The 24,842-nt window shown below is 53.5% G+C and overlaps 1 protein-coding gene across 2 annotated transcripts in view; it reads left to right on the top strand.

The window, feature by feature from the left end:
* The window catches only part of MARK4 (microtubule affinity regulating kinase 4), a 55,440-nt gene continuing 30,598 nt past the window's right edge, over positions 1 to 24,842 (top strand). For both annotated transcript variants that reach the window (XM_003915705.3, XM_003915706.3), the window contains exons 1-8: positions 1 to 384; positions 8,099 to 8,299; positions 12,063 to 12,116; positions 12,269 to 12,317; positions 13,906 to 13,971; positions 14,062 to 14,132; positions 15,716 to 15,772; positions 21,964 to 22,200. In XM_003915705.3, the coding sequence (XP_003915754.1) occupies positions 334 to 384; positions 8,099 to 8,299; positions 12,063 to 12,116; positions 12,269 to 12,317; positions 13,906 to 13,971; positions 14,062 to 14,132; positions 15,716 to 15,772; positions 21,964 to 22,200 (786 nt within the window). In that variant the 5' untranslated portion in view covers positions 1 to 333. The remainder of the gene's footprint in view (positions 385 to 8,098; positions 8,300 to 12,062; positions 12,117 to 12,268; positions 12,318 to 13,905; positions 13,972 to 14,061; positions 14,133 to 15,715; positions 15,773 to 21,963; positions 22,201 to 24,842) is intronic.

The following is a 24,842-nucleotide window of genomic DNA, read 5'->3' as shown; positions in this document are numbered from 1 at the left end:
CTGACGTCCCTTCCTCCCTCCCTAGCCCCTCCACCGCCTCCCTCCGCCGCCGCCTGGGCCGGCTCCGCGCCCCCTCCGCGGCCCCCGCCCGCCCGCCTGCCCGCCGCCCCCATGGCGCCCGGGGTCCCCGCTGCACGGGGCCACTAGGACCCTCGGGGTCCCTTCCCCTCCCCCGCCCTGTCCTCTCTCCCGCGGCGCGGACCCGGGCGTTCTCGGCGCCCAGCTTTTGAGCTCGCGTCCCCAGGCCGGCGGGGGGGGGGGGGGAAGAGAGGGGACCCTGGGCCCCCCCCCCCCCCCCACCCGGCCGCCCCTGCCCCCCGGGACCCGGAGAAGATGTCTTCGCGGACGGTGCTGGCCCCGGGCAACGATCGGAACTCGGACACGGTGAGTGGGGCCCGGCCCCTTGGGGAGCCCTGGCTGGGTCCAGCCGCCAAACCCTTCGTCCCGCTGTGCCCCTCGCCGCGCGAGCCCCTACCCTCGTTTCCTGGGCTCGACCCAGCTCGTCACCTCTCGACCCCTCCCGGACTTCCAGGCCTCTCGGCCCTCCCCACCTTTTCCAGCCCAGCCCGACCCCTGGGGGCGCCCCTCTCTCGGGACCCCTCTCTTGTCCCCGTGCAGACCGCTTCCGCTCGGGTCTGTTCCCTCCAGGAAGCCCCCTCCCCTGCTTCCAGGAGCCCCTCCCTTCCCTCGCGCGTGCTAAGCCCTTTCCCCTCCAGGCTGTCCGCGTCCGACACCTCGCCCCCTCCCGGATTTGCAGGGCCCCTGACCCCCCAAGGCCCGGCCCTGGCTCTCCCAGCAGGGCCTGGCCCAGTCCTGCCTCTGGCTCCGGCCTTCCCTATCTGGGGCTTGGTGCCGGCTCTCCAGGAGCCCCTCTCCTCTCATTCCCAGTCCTCTGCCCCTCCAGGACGCACCCGGGGCGCCTGTGGGCAGCCCCTGGCAGGAAGCTGGTTTCCACCTCTCCTGGGCCCCGGCCCTTTTCTGCCGCCTTCAAGGTCTCTCCTGTCCCAGGCCTGGTCCCCATCTTCCAAGCAGCCCTGTCCCTAGATCCCAGCACTCCGGGGCCCCCAGAAGCCACCTGGACCCTTTCTGGTCTCTTCCTCTCCCAGGAAGCCTTGGCCTCCAACTTCCAGGCCCCCACCTCACCCAGGCTCGTATTTCTAGGCCCTGGACCAGTCTGACTCCAGGCCTCATCCGCCCTCTATCAACTTCTCAGCTTCAGGCAAGCCCCTTCCCCAACCCCCAACCTCTCCACCCATGCTAGGCCAAACTTAGGCCCCTTCCCCACAAACCACCGTCCTTTCTCCTGCCCCAGGGCCTCCCCCTTCCTTGCTGGGGGTCTGGCCTCCCAAGGAAGCCCCCTCCTCAGCTTCAGAGGCCTTCCTCAGCTACAGGGCCTGGCCCCAGATCCTTCTTCCAGAAAACTCCTGGACCTGAAGCCCCTCATCTTGCCCTGGCTTCAAGCCCCTCATCTTGCCCTGGCTTCAAGCCCTTTTCCCTTGGGGTCAATCTGTTGGAAGCCTTCTCCCCAAATTTCTAGACCCTTTGACCTCCCCCAGGGCTCAGCCTTTATTCGTCTGTGCTGCTCCTTGCCCAAGAAACCCCTACCCCATACTTCCAGGTCCCCCAGACCCTTCTCTAGTTTCAAGGACTGCTCCTAGAAACCCCCTTCTCTGATTCCTAGGAGCTTCCCAAGATCCAGGGATTCCTGGCCTCTGACTTCCACTGCCCCAATGGCTTTGTCACTTTCCACCATTCCCAGGCGCCCCCTGCCTCTACACTGTTTCCCAGAGAGTCCCAGGGAGGCCCCTCCCCATCTCCTGTGTCTCTGATCACTCTGATCACTTCCAAAGACCTGCCCACCACCCAATCCTAGACGTCTCCCCAGCTGGGATCTTTGTGTCTTTCTCCAAATCTTTCTGCCAGGTCCCTGTTCCCCTTCCCCCTGTTTCCCTCACCTCTGACAGACCGCCCCCCCACGCACACACACCATCAGAGATTTGTATCTGTCCCTTCCGCATCTTGCAGATCCCTCCCTCACAGAGACCACCCCCATCATCACTACGGGCCAGAACTCCAATTTGGAGTCTAATGAAATGCCTACCACCTCTGTTCCTTGGTCACTGCAATCTACAGTGAGGTGCCAGGGGCTCCACAGTCCTGGGTTCCAATGCTGGCATGGCCAGCTGGTTTGCCTTGTGTCCTCAGAAAACCAGTTCTCCCTTTCTGAGCCTCAGTTTCCTGCCCTGGAAAATAGGGGTGACCGCTTGAGTGCCTCCTTGGCTTACTCGATTCAGGCAAAGCCTGGCACCTAGGAAGCACTCCACAAATGCCAGCTGCTATTGTGGCTGTGGGTATGAGTCAGACGGCCCGTGGATTCTCAGCTCAGGGCTGTTATTAGTTGTTGAGTAAGGCTGCAGATTCACTCCCAGCTTGCAGCCTCAGTTTCCTTATCTCTAAATCGGGTTGCTGATGGCCCTCCGCTGTTAGGGATGTTTGCAGGAGCCAATGACGTGATGTGACTAAGGTGCACAGGGCCTGGCATGTGTCGTGGCTGTCGTGGTTATTAGTACTAGTTTAATTGTTCAGATAAACTTGGGTTCATATCCTGTTTCTGTCCCTCCCTAGCTGTGTGACCTCGGGCAAGTAACCTCACCTCTCTGAGCCTTGGTTTCCTTGTCTCTTAAGTGGAACGCCTGATGACGACTTGCTGTTCCCTGGGTTGTTAAGATGCGTGCATGGTGCGGATTTGAGGATGGCTAATCCCCTTTTCTCTCCTCCAACTCTTGTCACTAAGACCTGCCTGTCAGTCCTGATGGGGAGTCACCTGCCTGCCTCTGGAATAGGAGGTTGCAGCCCCCTCTCCTGTTACCTGGTTACCATGGCTACAGCCACATAGGGTCATGCTACCCCCACCCCAAGTTTCAGGGCCCCCCACCAGGGGGCCAGCCTCCCCAGGTTCCCTAGCAACAGGCCCGGGTGTTGGGGCGCCAGCCGGGCGAGAGGGAGCCAGGCCAGCTGGTGGTGCAGGCCAATTTTAGCTCCCACCCCCGGCCCCCAGGGGCTTTGTCACCCACTGCCCCAGCTGCCCCTCGCAGGGGTCCCTCAGCCATGCTGCCTTCAGCGTGGTGACATCCCACCTCCAGCTGGCTGCCGTGGTGCCACCTGACGGGGGTTCTTCTCCAGGTCCTTCTCTCGGTGGGGATCGGAGGCCTTATCTCCAGGATCTCTACCTGCCTCCCTGGTCTCTGCTGGGAGGAAGCCTGGGGCAGTGGGGAAGCCTGGCTTAGCACTCAGGAGGAATCAGCAGGCTGGGGTTCGCATCCCAGCACTCTGCTCCATCTGCCCTGTGACCTTGGGGGAGGGACTCCCCCTGCCTGAGCCTGGGGGTCCCCATCTGGAGACTGCAGATCATAATTAGACCCACATTGGAGGCCAGGGTGAGGGCACGGCAGGCAGTGGCAGACGCATGGTTAGAGCCCCGGCCATGGTGGTTGGAACTGCCCAGCCGTGGGGAGATTGTCCTTCTGCCCCTGTGAATGGACTGTGTGACCTTCACATAGCATCTTCCCTCTCCAAAGCTCAGTTTCTCTGCTGGAACGTGGAGTCGCTCACTGGGCTACTGCAGGAATCAAGTGTAGGCGAGTTGCCTGTTTACACAGGACTTGGTCCATAGCGTGAGCTGCTTTGTCGAAATGGTTCATGACCCAGCGTGGTAGCTCACACCTATAATCCCAGCACTTTGGGAGACGCAGGCGGGAGGATGGCTTGAGCCTGGGAGCTGAAGACCAGCCCGGGCAACATAGCAAGACTCCATCTCTACAAAAAAATTTGAAAATTGGCTGTGTGTCGTGGGGCACTCCTGTGGTCTCAGTTACTTGGGAGCCTGAGGTGGGAGGATCTGCTTGAACCCAGGCAGTTGAGGCTGCATTGAGCCTTGATTGCACCGCTGCACTTCAGCCTGGGCAACAGAGCAAGACCCTGTCTCAAAAAAAAAAAAAAAAAAAGGTTCAGGTGTGAGAGGCAGTGTGGTGTTGTAACAGAGAAGAGCATCAAGACTACTGGAAACTACTGGGCATGGTGGCTCACCCCTGTAATCCCAGCACTTTGGGAGGCTGAGGCAGACGGATCACTTGAGGTCAGGAGTTCAAGACCAGCCTGGCCAACATGGTGAAACCCCGTCTTTACTAAAAATACAAAAATTAGCCGGGCGTGGTGGCGGGCACCTGTAATCCCAGCTACTCGGGAGGCTGAGGCAGGAGAATTGCTTGAACCTGGGAGGTGGAGGTTGCAGTGAGTTGAGATCATGCCACTGCATTCCAGCCTGGGCAACAAGAGTGAAGCCCCATCAAAAAAAAAAAAAAAAAAAAGACTAGCGGAAACTGTTTGGGTTCAGATCTTGGGTCCGGGCCTCAGTTTCCCCACCTGTGAAGTGGAGATGATAGTGTGGTACTGGCCTCATATTGCATCAATGACCAGCATTAATTAAATGTTAGTTGTTGCTATCAAGTGGCCCAGCAGTGCCTTTCTCAGAGACTTGGGACACCAGCCCATCAGCCTCCTGGACTTTCTTCCTCCCCTCCTGTTGTTCTCCTGCTTCCCACTCCCAGCTAGAAGGGCACAGGCAGAACTGCCTTGGCAGGGGGCCTCAGGCACCCTGAGTCCCAGCCCTGAAAGGGAGACACAGTCCCTGGGGCTTCCAATCAGGCCAGGGCAGCTTGGAGCCGGCAGGTGACCTGTGGGGGAGAGAGGCGGGGAGGGGCAGGACAGTAGGAACAGAACAGCGGGAGGAGAGAAGCCATGGTGTGGGAGACAGCAAGTCAGGGGCTGCTCAGAACCTGGGTGTTTCAGGGGGTGGCAGAAGCAACAATGTTTCCCATGGAAGGAGGATAACAGGGATTCAGCCAGGTCTCAGGGCCAGTGAAAGACTTGGTTACACCGCGGGGGGGTGTTGTCTCACGCCTGTAATCCTAGCACTTTGGGAGACCGAGGTGGGTGGATCACCTGAGGTCAGGAGTTCGAGACCAACCCGGCCAACATGATGAAACTCTGTTCCTACTAAAAATACAAACTTAGCCAGGCATGGTGGCACATGCCTGTAATCCCAGCTACTCGGGAAGGCTGAGGCAGGAGAATCGCTTGAACCCAGGAGGTGGAGGTTGCAGTGAGCCAAATCCCGCCACTGCACTCCAGCCTGGGCAACAAGAGCGAAACTCCGAAACTCCGTCCAAAAAAACCAAACAAACAAAAAGACTTGGTTACAATGTTTGGAGTCCAATCTGGGGCAACAGTGATTGGGATAAAATGTTAGGGGCATTCCACTGGGAATCAAATGTTGCCATTTGGGTTTGAAGTAGAATTTGGTGGCTGGAGAGGGGACGGTCGATGGGTCAAATAGCATGTCAGAACCAGTGGTGGTGGAGGAGGAGCCTCGAGTCCAGATTGAGGTCAGTGTTGATTGGGGTTGAGGGCAGTCTCATTTAGAGCAAAATATCGTAGAGGTGATCCAGGCTCCAGGACAGGCATATCCTGCTTTTTCACACTGCCTTATCAAACTTCACAGATACTGTGTTTTCTACGAATTGAAGGTTTCTGACTACCCTGTGTTGAGCAAGCCTGTAGCCTCCGTTTTTCCAATAGCCTGTGCACCATTCATGTCTCCGTCACATTTTGATAATTCACACAATATTTCAAACTTTTTCATTATTATTATAATAGCTGTTATGGTGATCTGTGATCAGCGATGTTTTTTCTTTTTTCTTTTTTTTTTTTTTTGAGACGGAGTCTTGCTGTGTCGCCCAGGCTGGAGTGCAGTGGCCAGATCTCAGCTCACTGCAAGCTCCGCCTCCCGGGTTCACGCCATTCTCCTGCCTCAGCCTCCTGAGTAGCTGGGACTACAGGCACCCACCACCTCACCCGGCTAGTTTTTTGTATTTTTTTAGTAGAGACGGGGTTTCACCGTGTTAGCCAGGATGGTCTTGATCTCCTGACCACCTGATCCGCCCGTCTTGACCTCCCAAAGTGCTGGGATTACAGGCTTGAGCCACCGTGCCCGGCCTTTTTTTTTTTTTTTTTTTTAAAGAGACAGGGTCTTGCTGTGTTGCCCAGGCTGGAGTGCAGTGCCGTAGTCATAGCTCACTGCAGCCTCGACCTCCTGGGGCTCTAGCGATCTTCCCATCTCAGCCCCCTGAGTAGCCAGGACTATAGGCACATGCCACCATGTCTAGCTAGTTTTCTTTTTTTTTTAGTTTTTCTAGAGATGGACATATCACTTCATTGCTGAGGCTGGTCTCAAACTCCCTGGCTTCAAGCAATCCTCCCACCTCGTCAATGATTTTTTTTATTGTGATTCACTGAAGGTTCAGATGATTGTTAGCATCTTTTAACAATAAGGTATTATAAAATTAAAGTATGTACATTGTTTTTATAGCTGTAATGCTATTATTGCACACTCAGTAGACTACAGTATGGTGTAAACACATTTTTTCTTTCTTTCTTTCTTTTTTTTTTTTGAGATGGAGTCCCACTCTGTCGCCCAGACGAGTGCAGTGGCACGATCTCAGCTCACTGCAACCTCCACCTCCCTGGTTCAAGTGATTCTCCTGCCTCAGCCTCCTGAGTAGCTGGGATTCCAGGTGTGCATCACCACATCCGGCTAAGTTTTGTGTTTTTAGTAGAGACGGGGTTTCCGCATGTTGGCCAGGCTAGTCTCAAACTCCTGACCTCAGGTGATCCACCTGCCTTGGCCTCCCAAAGTGCTGGGATTACAGACGTGAGCCACCCCTCCTGGCCCATAATTTTTTTTTTTTTTTTTTTTTTTGAGACAGAGTCTCGCTCTGTTGCCCAGGCTGGAGTGCAGTGGTGCCATCTCGGCTCACTGCAAGCTCCGCCTCCCGGGTTCACGCCATTCTCCTGCCTCAGCCTCCTGAGTAGCTGGGACTACAGGTGCAAGCTGCCACGCCTGGCTAGTTTTTTGTATTTTTAGTAGAGACGGGGTTTCACCGTGTTAGCCAGGATGGTCTCAATCTCCTGACCTCATGATCTGTCTGCCTCGGCCGCTCAAACTGCTAGGGTTACAGGCGTGAGCCACCGTGCCTGGACCTTTTTTTTTTTTTTTTAGACCAAGTCTCAGTCTGTCACCCAGACTGGAGCGCAGTAGAGAGATCTTGGCTCACTACAACCTCCACCTCCTAGGTTCAAGCAATTCTCCTGCCTCAGCCTCCTGAGTAGCTGGGATTACAGGTGTCTGCCACCATGCCTGGCTAATTTTTGTATTTTTTTTAGTAGAGATGGGGTTTCACCATATTGGCCAAGTTGGTCTCAAACTCCTGACCTCGTGATCCACCCACCTCGGCCTCCCAAAGTGCTGGGATTACAGGCATGAGCCACTGCTCCAGGCTGTCTGGCCCATAATTTTTATATGCACTGGGGATCCAAAAGATTTATGTGCATTGCTTTTTTGCAATATATGCTTTATTATGGTGGTCTGGAACCAAACTTGCAATATCTGTGAGGTATATGTGTAATTAGAAAAGGAGGTTGGGGCTGGATGCGGTGGCTCACATCTGTAATCTGTACGGCTGAGGCAGGTGGATCACCTAAGTCAGGAGTTTGAGACCAGCCTAGTCAACATGGTGAAACCTCGTCTCTACTAAAAATACAGAAATTAGCCAGGCATGATAGTGCACGCCTGTAATCCCAGCTACTCGGGAGGCTGAGGCAGGAGAATGGCTTGAACCCGGAGGCGGAGGTTGCAGTGAGCTGAGATTGTGCCACTGCACTCCAGCCTGGGTGACAGAGCAAGACTCCATCCCAAGAAAAAAAAAAAAAGATGAAGTTGGTAGTAGTCAGACTGCAGTGAGGGTTGAAGAAGGGGTCTGATGCCTGGGGTCCTGGATGTTGCAGATTTGGGGGACACGGGAGCTTTTGTTCCTGGAGGCATCTTTTTGTAGAGAAAGATGAAGGATGCTTGGCTCTCTGTGACCTGAGGTTGAAAAGGGCCACAAAGGGGTCAGTAGCCAGACCTCAAGTTAACTGCACCAGCCTACGGGTGCCACGGAAGGTGGGATTGGATAGCTCATGCTGCGTCTCCCCCGCCCAGCATGGCACCTTGGGCAGTGGCCGCTCCTCGGACAAAGGCCCGTCCTGGTCCAGCCGCTCACTGGGTGCCCGTTGCCGGAACTCCATCGCCTCCTGTCCCGAGGAGCAGCCCCACGTGGGCAACTACCGCCTGCTGAGGACCATCGGGAAGGGCAACTTTGCCAAAGTCAAGCTGGCTCGGCACATCCTCACTGGTCGGGAGGTGAGTATGGGCACAGGGTGGGGCTCGGGGCAGTTTCCTGTGGGACCAGGTCTTCGGGGTACGTTGATAGAGGTCGGGATCGGCCCTGGGTTTGCTTTACGGCCTCAGGTAAGTTCCCGACTCTCTATGGGACAGGTCACAATATCCCCGATGTTCCCAGAACCACCCCCGTGGGAAAAGAGAACCCATTTCAGGTATCCCTGAAATTGCCGGGGGATCTCAGATCACAGGCAGTCCAATGTGTGCATTGCTAAGGATGCATGCGGCTTTTGTAGATAAACCTGAGCTATGGCTGGATGCGTTGGCTCACACCTGTAATCCCAGCACTTTGAGAGACCAAGGTAGGAGGATTGCTTGAGCTCAGGAGTTTGAGACCAGACTGGGAAACATAGCAAGACTTTGTCTCTACTGAAAAATAAATAAAATTTTTAAAAAATTAGCTGGGTGCAGTGATGCGTGCCTGTGGTCCCAGCTACTTGGGAGGCTGAGGTCGGAGGATCACTTGAGCTCAGGAGTTTGAAGCTGTGGTGAGGTGTGACCTCACCACTGCACTCCAGCCTGGGTAACAGAGTGAGACCTTACCTCAAAAAATAAAAATAAAAGAGGGCTGGGCACGGTGGCTCACGCCTGTAATCCCAGTACTTTGGGAAGCTGAGGCAGGTGGATTGCTTGAGATCAGGAGTTTAAGACCAGCCTGACCAACATGGTGAAACCCTGTCTCTACTAAAAATACAAAAATTAGCTGGGCGTGGTGGCGCATGCCTATAATCCCAGCACTTTGGGAGACCGAGATGGGTGGATCACCTGAGATCAGGAGTTCAAGACCAGCCTGGCTAACATGGTAAAACCCTGTCTCTACTAAAAATATAAAGATTAGCTGGGCGTGATGGCAGGCCCCTCTAATCTCAGCTACTTGGGAGACTGAGGCAGGAGAATTGCTTGAGCCCAGGAGGCAGAGGCAGAAGTTTCAATGAGCCAAGATCGCGCCACTGTATTCCAGCCTGGGCAACAAGAGTGAGACTCTGTCTCAAAAAAAAAAAAAAAAAAAAATTGGCCAGGTGCAGTGGCTCATGCCTATAAACCCAGCACTTTGGGAGGCTGAGGCAGGTGGATCACCTGAGGTCAGGAGTTCAAGACCAGCCTGGCCAACATGGCAAAACCCCATCTTTACTAAAAAAAAAAAAAAAAAAAAAAAAAACAAAACAAAAATCAGCCAGGCGCGGTGGTGCGTGCCTGTAATCCCAACTACCTGGGAGGCCGAGGCAGGAGAATCACTGGAACCCAGGAGGCGGAGGCCGCAGTGAGCTGAGATTGTGCCTCTGCACTCCAGCCTGAGTGACAGAGCAAGATTCCATCTCAAAAATAAATAGTAAATAAATTAAAAATGAAAAGTAAAGTTAAATAAACCTGAGCTGCCTGTCTGTTTTAAGGGTAAACTTTGGTTCCTTGAAATCTTCCTGTGATCTGGAGAACACAGCAGGTTTATTTATGTTGTATTCTCAGTTACACACAGCCTCACTCTCCCCACCTGCTCTTTCAGAGCAGGCATCTGTGCTGAGTATGGCGACATCATTGCGAAAAGGGCCCACACAGGCTTTGCAGCCTAGATACGAGGTCTCTAACTCACTTAGAGGAAAAAGAATGGTGGATGATTTCATGATTTCCCCACCCCTCCTTCAGTTTTAGAGAAATGATTGGAATGAATTATCCTGCCTTGGATGGACTCTCTCCTTCCCTCACACTGTCTACACCATACACGCAAAAGACACCAAGCCCCGATGGTCTTACGGGCAAATTCTACCGGATGTTCACATTTTATGCCAGTTCTTCCAGAGACTAAAGAAAGAACTTCACTGCCTGATAGGTTTTTAGGTGCCAGTTTGTCCTTAAGAGCAAAACCAGACAAGAAACAAAATTACTGGCCAGTCTGGTGAACATAGGTACAAAAATCTTATACAAAATATTAACAAACAGAACCTGGCAAATCAATTAAAGAAAACTGTGTGATGATGAAGCTGGCTTTATCTTAGGAATGCAAAGTTCTTTTCCCTTTGACAATTTATTCATGTACTTCACCACATTCTCAGATTAAAGGAGAGAAACCATATGATCGTCTCAATACTGGCATAAAAAGTGTTTGATAAAATTTTTAAAAACCCATTCGTGAGAATATGAGGAAAGCTAAGGGGCCCCCCCTTCCATGAAGAACACATGGTTCCCTTTATGTGGATCTGGTTCCAGGGGTTTCTGAGAGGGACCTGGCCCCATCTCTGTTTTAAAAATAAAATGAAAGTTTCACTGCAGACCGGGTGCGGTGGTTCACGCCTGTATTCCCAGCACTTTCGGAGGCTGAGGTGGGCGGATCACCTGAGGTCGGGAGTTCAAGACCAGCTTGGCCAACATGGAGAAACCCTGTCTGTACTAAAAATACAAAATTAGCTGTGTGTGGTGACGCATGCCTGGAATCCCAGCTACTCGGGAGGCTGAGGCAGGAAAATCCCTTGAGCCCGGGAGGTGGAGGTTGCTGTGAGCCAAGATGGCACCATTGTACTCCAGCCTGAGCAACAAGAGGGAAACTCTATCTCAAAAAAAAAAAAAAAGTTTCACTGCAAAAGAAGTATAAGGAGAGTTCAGTGACATTCTGATTTCCTTCCCATGATGTATCTCAAAGCTGTTTTAAAAGTTGTGTTTAAAAGGTAGATTCCATCGTGCTGCGTAAATTCAAATCTGGCCCACAACTTACTACAGTTTAGTAGCCATGTAACTTTGGCCAAGTGACTCAACAGCTCTGTGCCTCAGTTTCTCTGTTGGTAAAATGAGGATAATCCTGTTAGTCAAGTGTTGGTGGCATGTGCCTGTGGTCCCAGCTACTTGGGAGGCTGAGGTGGGAGGATCGCTTGAGCCCAGGAGATCAAGGTTGCAGTGAGCTATGATGACACCACTGTAACACCACTGTACTCTAGCCTGGGCGACGGAGCGAGACTCTGCCTCCGAAAAAACAAAAGAGGGGGTGGGTGTGGAGAATGGGAGGGATAATCCTAGCACTTACCTCACAGGTTGTTGTGAGGATTAAGAGTTCTCATTAGTAAAGCACATAGGCCTGGTAGAGTGAGGACTTAGTACATGTTAGCCAGTTGTTATTTATTCTACTGTCCTTTTGTTCAAAACAAAGATGTGATGGGCGAGTGATCTGCGGTGCCCTTACAAGAGGGATCCCCTCAAGGTCTTGGCCATGCCCACATCCCCTCAGGCAGCTCTGGAGCAGCGTCAGCCAGGCCCTGTTGTGGAATAAAGATATTTCTCTGCAGAAGTGAGGGTGGCAGTGGAGACAGTGAGGACAGCTTGTGCAAAGGCCCTGAGTCCCCAAGTTCCCCATCCACTGGGTATGGCCCAGAGTGAGGGCTCTTCCGGGAGAGGGGGCAAGGGAAGGATATCCTAGGGTGGTCTGAGCTGGGCCAGGCTGGAGTGCAGTGGCGCCATCTTGCCTCACTGCAACCTCCACCTCCCAGGCTCAAGCGATTCTCCCACCACAGCCTCCCGAGTAGCTGGGATTACAGGCGTCCGCTACCACACCCGACTAATTTTTGTATTTTTAGGAGAGACAGGGTTTCATCACGTTGACCAGACTGGTCTCGAACTCCTGGCCTCAAGTGATACTCCCACCTTGGTCCTCCCAAAAATGCTAGGATTACAGGCCTGAGCCACCACGCCCAGTGGGGCCTGTGGTACCTTGACCTTCCCTCCTCCTTTCCTCCCTCTCTAGGTTGCCATCAAGATCATCGACAAAACCCAGCTGAATCCCAGCAGCCTGCAGAAGGTGAGGCTGGGAAGATGGGGGAGAGCAGGAGCCAGGCTTCCGGGACAGCCGGGTGACCCACCTGACCCCTCCTGCGGGGGCCCGGCTGGGGAAAGGATCCCCCAAGCCACCCACCCTCACTCTCCTCTGTCTTCCTTTCTGGCCACACCCAGCTGTTCCGAGAAGTCCGCATCATGAAGGGCCTAAACCACCCCAACATCGGTGAGGAGGGAACGGGCGCAGGGGCAGGCCACCAGCCGGACACTTGCAAAGGAGTTGGGGGTGGTGGCAGTGGTTAGAATAGTTGGAGACCCACCAGGCGCAGTGGCTCGCTCCTGGAATCCCAGCACTTTGGGAGGCCAAGGCTGGTGGATCACTTGAGGTCAGGAGTTCGACACCAGTCTGGCCAACATGGTGAAACCCTCTCTCTACTAAAAATACAAAAACGAGCAGGGTGTGGTGGTGGGTGCCTGTAATCTCAGCTACTTGGGAGACCGAGGCAGAATTGCTTGAGCCCAGGAGGCAGAGGTTGCAGTGAGCCAAGATCACACCACTGCACCCCCGCCTGGGCAATAAAGCGAGACTTTGTCTCAAAAAAAAGAGTTAGAGACCTGGTTTCTCATAGTTGCATCACTGCTGTGTGACCTTGGGCAAGTCACTTAACCTCCTTGAGCTATTTTCTTTTCTGGAGTAGGGATGATAAGAGGGCCTATTACCAGGTCATTGTGAGGATTGACAAAGATCATGCGTCCAAAATGCTTAGTTTGGGCTGAGCTATGGGACTTGGTCCGATTATTTCCACCAGCATCAGCATCCTCACTGTCATTATCACTGGGCAGAGCGGGGAGAGAGGAGTCTTTTTTTTTTTTTTTTTTTTTTTTGAGACGGAGTCTCGCTCTGTCGCCCAGGCTGGAGTGCAGTGGCCGGATCTCAGCTCACTGCAAGCTCCGCCTCCCGGGTTCACGCCATTCTCCAGCCTTAGCCTTCCGAGTAGCTGGGACTACAGGCGCCCGCCACCTCGCCCGGCTAGTTTTTTGTATTTTTAGTAGAGACGGGGTTTCACCGTGTTAGCCAGGATGGTCTCGATCTCCTGACCTCGTGATCCGCCCGTCTCGGCCTCCCAAAGTGCTGGGATTACAGGCGTGAGCCACCGCGCCCGGCCGGAGAGAGGAGTCTTTAGTGAGAGAAGCGGAGTTGAGCTCTGCGTGGATGTGGCTGCAGCATTCATTCATTTACTCAGTAACTGTCGATTGAGTGGCTGCTATGTGCCGGACCCTGGGGACACAGCAGGGAAGAAAACAAGACAAATCTCTGGCCTCATGGAGCCGACATTCTTGTGAGAGAGAAAGTGGAAAGGGTGGCGGGGCGCGGTGGCTTACGTCTGTAATCCCAGCACTTTGGGAAGCCGAGGTGGGCAGATCACTTGAGGTCGGGAGTTTGAGACCCGCCTGACCAACATGGAGAAACCCCGTCTCTACTAAAAATACAAAATTAGCCGGGCATGGTGGTGCATGCCTGTAATCCCAGCTACTCGGGAGGCAGAGGTTGTAGTGAGCAGAGATGCACCATTGCACTCCAGCCTGGGCAACAAGAGCAAAACTCCGTCTACAAAAAACAAAACAAAACAAAACAAAAAGGGTGGTAGAGGTGGGTGAGGGGTTTAGAAGATCTTGCTGTCAGTAGGGAGCCATTGAGTGTTGTTGAGTTGGGGGTGGGTGGGTATTATGGTTGGCCTTTTGCATAGTTACCAAGTACGGGTTAGGAGGGGCTCTTTCTGCCTAACCCCCTACACTGTTCCCAACCATTGTAGTGAAGCTCTTCGAGGTGATTGAGACTGAGAAGACGCTGTACCTGGTGATGGAGTATGCAAGTGCCGGTGAGCTGCCCACCCTCTCCACCCTGCCCCTGTGCTGCCTCCCCCTGCCCCTGCACCTGATCCTGACCCCGCTCGGCCTCTGCCCTGCAGGAGAAGTGTTTGACTACCTCGTGTCGCATGGCCGCATGAAGGAGAAGGAAGCTCGAGCCAAGTTCCGACAGGTTGGGGCAGGGCTGAGGGTGGGGCTGACGGGGTGCCTGGGTCCCTGGGAAGGGTGTCCGAGAGCTGGGCATGGTCTAGGCTGTCCAGCGGCCTGGGGGTGGGGCTTAAGTCTGGGCAGGGGTGAAGGTGCAGAGCTGGGTGTGCTGGGCATGCAGTCGTCCAGATGTGAGGGCATCCGGATGTAGGTTTGCAGGTGCCCCTTTGGGTGGGTGAGAGGATGTTTGGGCATGAAGGCGCCCCGGTGGGCAGGTGTTTCTTGTGTGGGGCATGTGGGTGTGCCCAGTGCGTAGGTGTGTGGGTGAGGGGGCACAAAGGTGCCAGGGTGCCAGGTGTGAGTGTGCCAGAGTGTGATTCAGAAGATGTGTGGGCAGTAGGTATGTGGGTGTCCAGGTATGTAGGTGTGTGGGGAAGAGGGTGTAGGGCACCCCAGGTAGATGGGCAAGAAAGGGCCGAGGGGTGGTTGTGTAAGTTTGTAGGTACTAGGGCATGCCGGTATGTGGGTGCCCGGGTGTGTGAGTGCCCAGATGTATGGGTTTCCAGGTGTGTGGTAGTGAAGACACCCAGGTGTATAAGAGTGTGGGAGGGGGCCAGGTGTGGGGGTAAGAGGAGATGTGGGTTAGAGGGTGCCCAGGTGTGGTAGAATTAAAGGAGATCACAGGTGTGAGGGTGCAGGTGTGTGGGAGTAGAAGGAGAATCTGGGTGTGGGGTGCAAGGTGGTGGGAGTAAGAAGGAGATACAGGTGTGAGGGAATTTTGAGACAGGAGATGGGGGTTTTGGTGTGGATGAAGGGAGATAGGTGTGAGGTGCTTGGAATTAGTAATGGGAGTAGAAGAGGAGATGGGTTAGGGTGCAGGTGTGGGAGTAGAGGAGATGTGGGTAGAGGGTGCTGGGTGGCAGAGTGGGGAGATGGGTTAGGGTTGCTTAGCAGGTGTGGTGGCCAAGAGATTAGAAGGAGGTCACAGGTGTAGGGTGCAGGTGCAAGATGGGGCGATGCAGGTGAGGGGTGCTTAGGTATGTGGGGTAAGAGGATGTGCAGGTATGAAGGCACCCAGGTGTGGGGTAAGAGGAGATGCGCGTGTGAGGGTGTCCAGGCATGAGGGATAAGCAGATGTGCTGGGTGTGGGGTGCAGGTGTGTGGGGTAAGAGGAGATGCAGGTGTGGGGTGCCGGGGCGTGAGGGGTAAGCAGATGTGCCGGTGTGAGGGTGTCTCTTCGGGACTGTCTAGCTGCCTTGACGCAGCTGTCCTGAACTCAAGGGCGTAGGCCCTGGTGAGTTGGGGTAGCGTGTCTATCTACAGGTACGGGATATCCTCATGGGAACTTCCAGATGTGAAGGTCAAGAGAGGCTGGTCCCCATGCCTTGGTTCTGACATCCCTGGGCATGGGGGTGTCCTGTGGGAGGCGTGTGTCTGCCCAGATTCCACGGGCACCTCTTGCTGGGACTGAATCGGGGTGTGAGGCCTCAGGTCTCAGGCTGTGCCTTGGGGAGGCCTGGGGCTCGGTTGTGAGTGGTTTCACAGTCCACTGAGGGAGGCTGAGGGTTTCGGGAGCCACAAATAACCAACCTTCCCCCTCCCTCCCAGATCGTTTCGGCTGTGCACTATTGTCACCAGAAAAACATTGTACACAGGGACCTGAAGGTAAGCCCCCGCCCTGCTGTGACCTCGGGGACCCCAGCTCAGCCTTCAGACTTCTCCCTGCCCCCACCCCACCATGGCTCCCATGGTCTCCAGCGAATTCCCCCAGCCCTTTTCTCCTCCTGCTCCTCCCTCCGCACCCAGCACCCCCTTGACCCTTTCCCAAGCTTTTGTGGCAGAAACAAGGCCAGCAGATGGGGGAGCGGATGGGGAGGAGGGGACAGGAGGAGTGAACAAAGCGGGGAGAAACAAAGTGTCCCAGAACGGCCCTGGATGCTACAGGGCTGTTGGATAAGGATGCTGTGACGTGATAAGGGGTTTGTCACTCTCAGAGCCTTTGGGACCTTGGCATTCTCCGACCTTAGGACGTTCAGGACTCCTGGAGGATTTAGGTTGCAGAGCCCCAGAGTCACTCTGCCCGCAGGGTGTCTGAGAACTTGAGAAGGGGCTTTGTTTCTTTGAACTTGAGAAGGGGCTTTGTTTTTAGTTTTGACACAGAGTCTCACACTGTTGCCTAGGTTGGAGTGTAGTGGCCCCATCTCAGCTGGCTGCAACCTCTGCCTCCCGGGTTCAGGCGATTCTCCTGCCTCAGCCTCCCGAGTAGCTGGGATCACAGGTGCCTGTCACCTCACCCGGCTAATTTTCATATTTTTAGTAGAGACAGGGTTTCACCTTGTTGGCCAGGCTGGTCTTGAACTCCTGACCTCGTGATCCATCTGCCTCAGCCTCCCAAAGTGCTGGAATTACAGATGTGAGCCACCGCGCCCAGTCCCAGAAGGGACTTTGAGAGAAAAGCCACTTTGGCCAGTACCAGGCCAGAAGGGACTCAGCGGGGCTCCAGCCCAGCTGCCTGTAGGAGCTGAGCCGGGCAGCCTCCTTGAGTACCTGTGGCCCCAGGGTCCCCATTCCATACCTTCCACTGCATGTCTCTGGCCTCCCGCTCCAAGACCAGGTGGCTGAACGTTTGGTTGGCTCAAATCCCATTGTCTTGACTGTGGTTTTGTGAGCGCCTGTGTGCTAGACGGCATCCTAAGTGCTTTAAGGAAGTGCTTCTGGAACTATTTGTGAGGAAGGACTGGGTTGCTTTTGCTGTTTTGTTATGTTTTTTCTTGCCCATGCTGACGTGTGATAGTTCCATCACAGTTCACTGTAGCCTCGACCTCTTGGGCTCAAGCAGTCCTCCTATCTCAGCCTCCTGAATAGCTGGGACCACAGGTGTGAGCCACCAATCCTGGCTAATTTTTAATTTTTTTGTAGAGATAGGGGTCTCACTCCATTGCCTAGGCTGGTCTTGAACTCCTGGGCTCAAGTGATCCTCCTGCCTCAGCCTTCTGAGTTACTGGGACTACAGATGGGCACCACCATGCCCAGCTAATTTTTGTATTTTTAGTGAAGACAGGATTTCACCATGTTGGCCAGGCTGGTCTTGAACTGCTGACCTCAGGTGATCCGCCCGCCTTGGCCTCCCAGAGTGCTGGGATTACAGGCGTGAGCCACTGCGCCCAGCCACAAACCCCATTTTAAAAGCTATTATCAGATTCTAAAGATGTAAAATTCCACAGTTGAATTCCTAGGCAGGACCAGGTGCAGTCTCATACCTGTAATCCCAACACTTTGGGAGGCTGAAGTGGGAAGATTGCTTGAGCCCAGAAGTTCGAGAACAGCCTGGGCAACACAGCAAAACCCCATCTTTACAAAAAATAATTGTAAAAAATTAGCTTGGGCCGGGCGCGGTGGCTCAAGCCTGTAATCCCAGCACTTTGGGAGGCCGAGACGGGCGGATCACGGTGTCAGGAGAGATCGAGACCATCCTGGCTAACACGGTGAAACCCCGCTGCCTCTACTAAAAATAAAAAAAATTAGCTGGCGAGGTGGCGGATGCCTGTAGTCCCAGCTACCGGGAGGCTTGAGGCAGGAGTAGCCATGGAACCCGGAGGCGGAGCTGTGCTGAGATCCGCCACTGCACTCCTGCCTGGCGACAGAGCGAGACTGGCCTCAAAAAAAAAAAAAAAAAAAAAAAAAAAAAAAAATTAGCTTGGCTGGGCGCAGTGGCTCACACCTGTCTCAGCACTTTGGGAGGCCTAGGCAGGTAGATCACTTGAGGCCAGGAGTGCAAGACCAACCTGGGCAACATGGTGAAACTCCATCTCTACTAAAAATACAAAAATTAGCTGGGCGTCGTGGCGTCTGCCTGTAATTCCAGCTGCTTGAGAGGCTGAGGCATGAGAATTGCTTGAACCTGGGAGGTAGAGGTTGCAGTGAGCTGAGATCATGCCAGTGTACTCCAGCCTGGACGACAGAGCAAGACTCCATCTCAAAAAAAAAAAACAAAAAAATTAGGTCGTATGCCTGTAGTCTCAACTACTCAGGAGGCTAAGGCAGAAGGATCCCTGGAGCCCAGGAGGTTGAGGCTGCAGGGAGCCATGATTGCACCACTGCACTCCAACCTGGGTGACAGAGCAAAACCCTGTCTCTAAAAACAACAAAAAATTCAAAAGCAGAAAGCGCATCTGAAAAAAAGAAAAATAATAAAAAATGTAAACAAAAAACAAATTGCTGTAGAGGTTGAAGTGCTAACCCTCTCTTGACTTCCTTCCGCTGGGCCAGGGTGTCCCTCCACACAGCCCTGGAGGCAGCACCTTAGAGGCTTCCATGATTAACCTGGAGGTCATACGCCCCCTGGTGGAGGGTCCCCAAAGCAGCTAACGCGAAGTTTGGGGTCCTATTAGTACACCAGGGGTACCAACCAAGGGGACCAACCCAAATGTGACCTTGGGCTGGATTGTGGAGCCTCAAATGGCAGGAAAAGAAATGAGGGCGGATCACCTCACCTCAGGCAAAATGAAAAAAAATAGCCGGGGGTGGTGGTATGCACCTGTAGTCCCAGCTACTTGGGAGGCTGAGGCAGGAGAATCACGTGAACCCAGGAGGCAGAGGTTACAGTGAGCCGAGATTGTGCCACTGCACTCCAGCCTGGGTGACAGAATGAGACTCCATCTCAAAAAGAAAAAAAAGAGTATATATATATATATATATATATATGCCCTGAGCAAGGCAGATGCTATTAGATTCAGGTTTGGGGAGGAGCTCTCTGGTGTGTCTTTGTAGGGTTTGGGCCTTTACTGGGGCAGGAGCTGGGGAAGTGTGGTCCAGAAATAAACCAGGAGACATAGGGAGACCTGGGAGGAAGCCAGGGATGCTGGTGACCTGGGCGAGGGAAGGACTGCAGTTGGGATGGACCAGACGCGGGTAACATTTTGAAAGGTGGAACTGTGCGTCTGTTTGTAGTCAGAAGGCTCGAGGCTTCTTCCTCCACGCACTGTGGAAATGGGTGGCCTTGTTTAGATTCTAGTTCTGCTGCTTTCTTGCAGTGGGCATGAGGTGTGGCCTCCCTGAGCCTCTGTTTCCTCCCCTGTGAAATGGCAATTGTAAGACTGCATGCCACAAAAAAATAGACAAAACTTTATAACAATACAGAACGTTTATTTATTTATTTATTTTTGAGATGGAGTCTCGCTGTGTTGCCCAGGCTGGAGTACAGTGATGTAGTCTCAGCTCACACGATTCTCCTGCCTCAGCCTCACGAGTTGCTGGGATTACAGGCACCCGCCACTACACCTGGCTAATTTTTGTATTTTTAGTAGAGAGGGGGTTTCACCATGTTACTCAAGCTAGTCTCGAACTCCTGACCTCAGGAGATCCGCCTGCCTTGGCCTCCCAAAGTGCTGAGATTACAGGCATGAGCCACAGTGTCTGGCCAGGAAATGTTTACTGATCACTGACTGCGTTCTAGGGGCTGCTGTGAGCACTTTACACTTAAACCCACAACAGTGCTTGAGGCAGGTGTTGGGATCACCCTTGGTTTACATACAAGGAAACTGAGGCACAGAGAGGTTTGGTAACCTACCAAAAGTCCCACAGCGAGTAAGTGGTGGAGCTGGGATTTGCAGCGGGAATTCTTCAAGAGTCTGTTGTTTCACCTTCACATTATGCAGACGGACACCGTTATAATTGATAGTCAACAGAGCCCAGTGCATGATAGGTATGCAACCAGGATTAAATTATTGCTTTCATTTTCCTGGGTCTTGAGCAATCAGGCCTTATTTTGTTTCTGCTGGGTAACCTGAGGCTCCAAGAGGGGCAGGAGATTACCTGAAGACCCCCAGCTCTGCAGACCACACGGGGTAATAGTGATATTCCCTAGTGTTCACTGGGTATGAAATACTGTTTTAGCTTTTCTTTTTTTTTTTTTTTTTTTCCCTGAGATGGAGCTCTTGTCGCCCAGGCTGGAGTGCAGTGGCGCAATCTTGGCTTACTGCAAGCTCTGCCTCCCGGGTTCACGCCATTCTCCTGCCTCAGCCTCCCAAGTAGCTGGGATTACAGGCGCCTGCCACCATGCCCGGCTAATCTTTTTTTGTATTTTTTAGTAGAGACGGGGTTTCACTGTAAGCACCAGAATGGTCTTGATCTCTGACCTCGCGGATCCGCCTATCCGCTCCCAAAGTGCTGGGATTAGGTGGAGCCAATCAGCACTCCAGCTGCTTTCTTTTTTTGAGACGGAGCGCCCCACTCTGTCACCCAGGCTGGAGTGCAGTGGCTGGGATCTCAGCTCACTGCAAGTTCACCCTGGTTTACACCATTCTCCTGCCTCAGCCTCCGAGTAGCTGGATTACAGGCGCTCACCACTGCCTCGGCTAGTCTTTTTTGTATTTTTAGTAGAGACGGGTTTCACCAGAAAGTTAGCTGCCAGGATGGTCTCATCTCCTGATTCCCAGGATCCACCACACATGTCTCGCCTCCCAAAGTGCTGGGATTACAGGCTTGGAGCCTCATCACTGGCCTGCTTTCTTTTTTTTGAGACAAGCTCCTCTGTTGCCCAGGCTGGAGTGCAGTGGCATAGTCTTAGCTCAATGCAACCTCTGCCTCCCAGGTTCAAGCAATTTTTGTGCCTCAGCCTCCTGAGTACCTGGGACTACCGGCACATACCACCGTGGCAGCTCATTTTTATTTTTATGTTTTTGAGACAGATTGCCTGCTGCCCAGGCTGGAGTGCAATGGCGTGATCTCGGGCTCACCGCTAACCCTCCGGGCCTCGGCTCAAGCACCCTCCTGCCTCAGCCTCCTGAGTAGTTGGGATTACAGGCATGCGCCACCATGCCCAGCTAATTTTGTATTTTTAGTAGAGACGAGATTTCTCCATGTTGGTCAGGCTGGTCTTGAACTCCCGACCTCAGGTGATCCACCCACCTCAGCTTCCCAAAGTGCTGGGATTACAGGGGTGAGCCACCATGCCCAGCCCGTGCTAGGGTGTTTGAGGCGGAGTTCGCTCTGTCACGCCCCAGGCTGGGAGGCGTGGCGCCGATCTCGCTCACTGCAAGCTCCGCCTCCCCGGGTTCCCCTCTGTCGCCTAGGTTGGAGGCGGTGGCGCCGGGATCTCGCTCACATACTGCAAGCTCCTCCGGGCCCGGTTCCCGCCCTATCTCCTGCTTCAGCCTCCCGAGCAGCTGGGACTACAGGCTCACACTCACTCGCTAGTTTGTGTTTTTAGTAGAGATCGGGTTTCGGGTTAGCCAGGATGGTCTCCATTCTGACCTCGTGATCCGCCTGCCTCGCCTCCCAAAGTGCTGGGATTACAGGTTTGAGCCACCCGGCCGCTTTTTTTTGAGACGGAGTCTCACTGTGTCTCCCAGGCTGGGATTGCAGGGCGCTGACCTCGGCTCACTGCAAGCCCGCCTCGGGTTCACGCTTTATTCCCCTCCCTCACCAGCCTCCCCAAGTAGCTGGGATCAGGCGCCACGCTACCTCGCTGCTTTTTAGACATTTTTAGTAGAGACGTCACCATGCTAGCCAGATGTCTCATCTCCTCCTGACCTTGTGATCCACCCGCCTCGGCCTCCCAAAGTGCTGGGATTACAGGCTTGAGCCACCGCGCCCGGCCCCGTGCTAGGTTTTCTATGCGGATTAACTCATAATTCTCAAACTCCTCTATGAAGTAGGGACTAAGATTATCCCCATTCTATGGATGAGGAAACTGAGGCTCAGTGAGGTAAAGTCACTACCTAAGGTCAGGCAGAGAGTAAGGGACAGGCCCAAGAATTGATCCCTGTGGGCCAACCCTAGAGCCTGTGCTCCTATCCGCCTCCCACGTCCACGAAGGGCTTTGGCCTCGAGTCCCTCTCCTCCTCTCCCCGCAGGCTGAGAACCTCTTGCTGGATGCCGAGGCCAACATCAAGATCGCTGACTTTGGCTTCAGCAACGAGTTCACGCTGGGCTCAAAGCTGGACACGTTCTGTGGGAGCCCCCCATACGCTGCCCCGGAGCTGTTTCAGGGCAAGAAGTACGACGGGCCGGAGGTGGACATCTGGAGCCTGGGAGTCATCCTGTACACCCTCGTCAGCGGCTCCCTGCCCTTCGACGGGCACAACCTCAAGGTACCAGGCAGGGCTGGGTGTGGCGGTGTCAGCCCCTCCCAACAGTCAGGCCCCCATCCCCTACACACCTCCCCTGCAGAGGGCCTCAGTGGTGGGACTGGCCTGAGTTCCCATGGGAAGACGGGACAGGCAGGATTCAAGTCCCCTCTGCAGTGAGGCCGGCTGGATGGACTGTGCCATGCTGGGGTTAAGGGCATGATCTTTGCAGCCAGCAGGCTTGAGTTCAAATCCTGACTCATCCGTTCACTGAGCTAATATTTATGGCCCACTTCTCTGTGTCAGGCTCTGTCTTGGGCTTTGCATGTAAGGCGAGAACAAAAACTCCCGCTTGGCTGGGTGCGGTGGCTCATGCCTGTAATCCCAGCACTTTGGGAGGCAGAGGCAGGAGGATCGCTTGAGCCTGGGAGTTCGAGACCAGCCTGGGCAACATAGGGAGATGCTGTCTCTACAAAAAATACAAAAATTAACCAGGCATAATGGCGCACGCCTGTAGTCCCAGCTACTTGGGAGGCTGACGTGGGAGGATCACTTGAGCCTGGGAGATCAAGACTGCAGTGAGTTGAGATCGTGCCACTGCCCTCCAACCTGGGTGACACAGGGAGACCCTGTCTCCAAAAAGAAATTTAAAAACAAACGAAAAAACCCTGCCCTCGTATATGCTATGCTGTGGGTGAACCTTGAAAACATTGTGCTAAGTAACAGAAGCCAGTCACGTAAGGTCACAGAGTGTATGATTCCATTAATGTGAAATGTCCACAATAGGCAAATCCATAGAGACAGAAAGGGGATTACTGGTTGCCTGAGGCTGGCGGGGAGAAGCGAGTTGGAGGCTGATTGCTAAAGGGTACAGGGTTTCTTTTGAGGGAATGAAAAATGTTCTAAAATTGAATGTAGCGGCCAGCCTGGTGGCTCACACTTGTAGTCCCAGCACTTTGGGAGGCTGAGGCGGGTGGATCACTTGAGGTCAGGAGTTCGAGACCAGCCTGGCCAACATGGTGAAACCCCATCTCTTCTAAAAATACAAAAATTAACTGGGTATGGTGGCGGGGGCCTGTAATCCCAGCTACTCGGGAGGCTGAGGCAGGAGAATTGCTTGAACCCGGGAGGCGGAGGTTGCAGTGAGTCGAGATCGTGCCATTGCACTCCAGCCTGGGTGACAGAGCGACACTCTGTCTCAAAAAAATAAATAAATAAAATCGAATGTAGTAATGATTGTACAACTCTGTGCGTATACTAAAAACCATCGAATTGTGCACTTCACTTCAAACAAAACAATTCCTGTCTTCTCAGACTAACATTCCTACTGGAGCCAGGCAGCTAACAAAACAAATACGCGAACTAGATACGATATCAGATGCTGGCCAGTGCTATGCGGGGTGGGGGGAATATTGTAAGGGAGTGGGAGGTGTGGGCTGAGTTGTTGCTTGCTTTATTTTTTTTTTTTTCCTTTGAACTTTTTGTTTTGAACCATTGCCAATCTATGGAAAAGTTGCAACAATAGAGCGAATAACACATGGTATGTTTCAGGAGCTTCACAATCGTTGGCCTGTGTCCACATTTGCTGTATCTGTCTGTATTTGCACATGATCTTTGCTGCTGTCATTGGTATTGATGAGACATTTGACAGTTGCAGACACTGTGTCCTTTTATCCCTAAAGGCGACAGCGGGTTATCTCCTGAGACCAGGGGCGTTTTCCTGTTGATGGTGACATACAGGAAATACAACAGTGGTATAATCCTGGCCTCTACCCCATGGCCCGTACTCAGATTTCATCCACCATCCCACGAATATCTTTGGCAGCTACTTTTTTTTTTTCCCAGTCAGGGATCCACTCGGGTCCCCGAGTTGCATTTAGCTGCGCCATCTCTTGTGTCTCCTTTCATCCGGAACAGTTCTCAGCCTCTCTTTTGTCTTTCGTGACATTGACATTATCGATTAGTTCAGGCCAGTTAATTTTGCAGAACGTCCCTCAATTTGGGTTGCCTGGTGTTTCCTCTCGATTGGAATCCGGGGTGCATTGGGGCAGGAATTCTGCAGCTGGGACGCTCTGCCCTGCTCTGCGTGGTCCATGAGGAGCACGTACTGTGATCTGAAATTGGAAAGTCAGGGAAATACTTGCAGGGGACAGACCACCAAAGCAGAGCCCTCAGTGATGAAGAGGAGGGAGTCCCTTCTTCACAGTGGCCTTGGCCAAGTAGCCAACCCCTCTAAGCCTCAGTCTCACCTGCTGTTCAGTGAGGATCATAAAGATACCAACCCTGTAGGCTGGGCGCGGTGGCTCACGCCTGTAATCCCAGCACGTTGGGAGGCCAAGGCGGGCAGATCATGAGGTCAGGAGATCGAGACCATCCTGGCTAACACGGTGAAACCCCGTCTCTACTAAAAATACAAAAAATAAGCTGGGCATGGTGGCGGGCACCTGTAGTCCCAGCTACTCAGGAGGCTGAGGCCGGAGAATGGCGTGAACCCAGGAGGCGGAGCTTGCAGTGAGCCGAGATGGTGCCACCGCACTCCAGCCTAGGCGACAGAGTGAGACTCTGTCTCAAAAAAAAAAAAAAGATGATACCAACCTTGTGGCAGTGATTTTTAAGGACTGGCTGAGATCTGGGATGCAAAGTGCTCATTCAAGACAGCCTCCTGG

Source organism: Papio anubis, chromosome 20 (genome assembly GCF_008728515.1).
Source record: "Papio anubis isolate 15944 chromosome 20, Panubis1.0, whole genome shotgun sequence".
NCBI classification, from domain to species: domain Eukaryota; kingdom Metazoa; phylum Chordata; class Mammalia; order Primates; family Cercopithecidae; genus Papio; species Papio anubis.
Note: the sequence above shows the minus strand (reverse complement) of the source record. Positions and strands in the feature narration are given on the sequence as shown.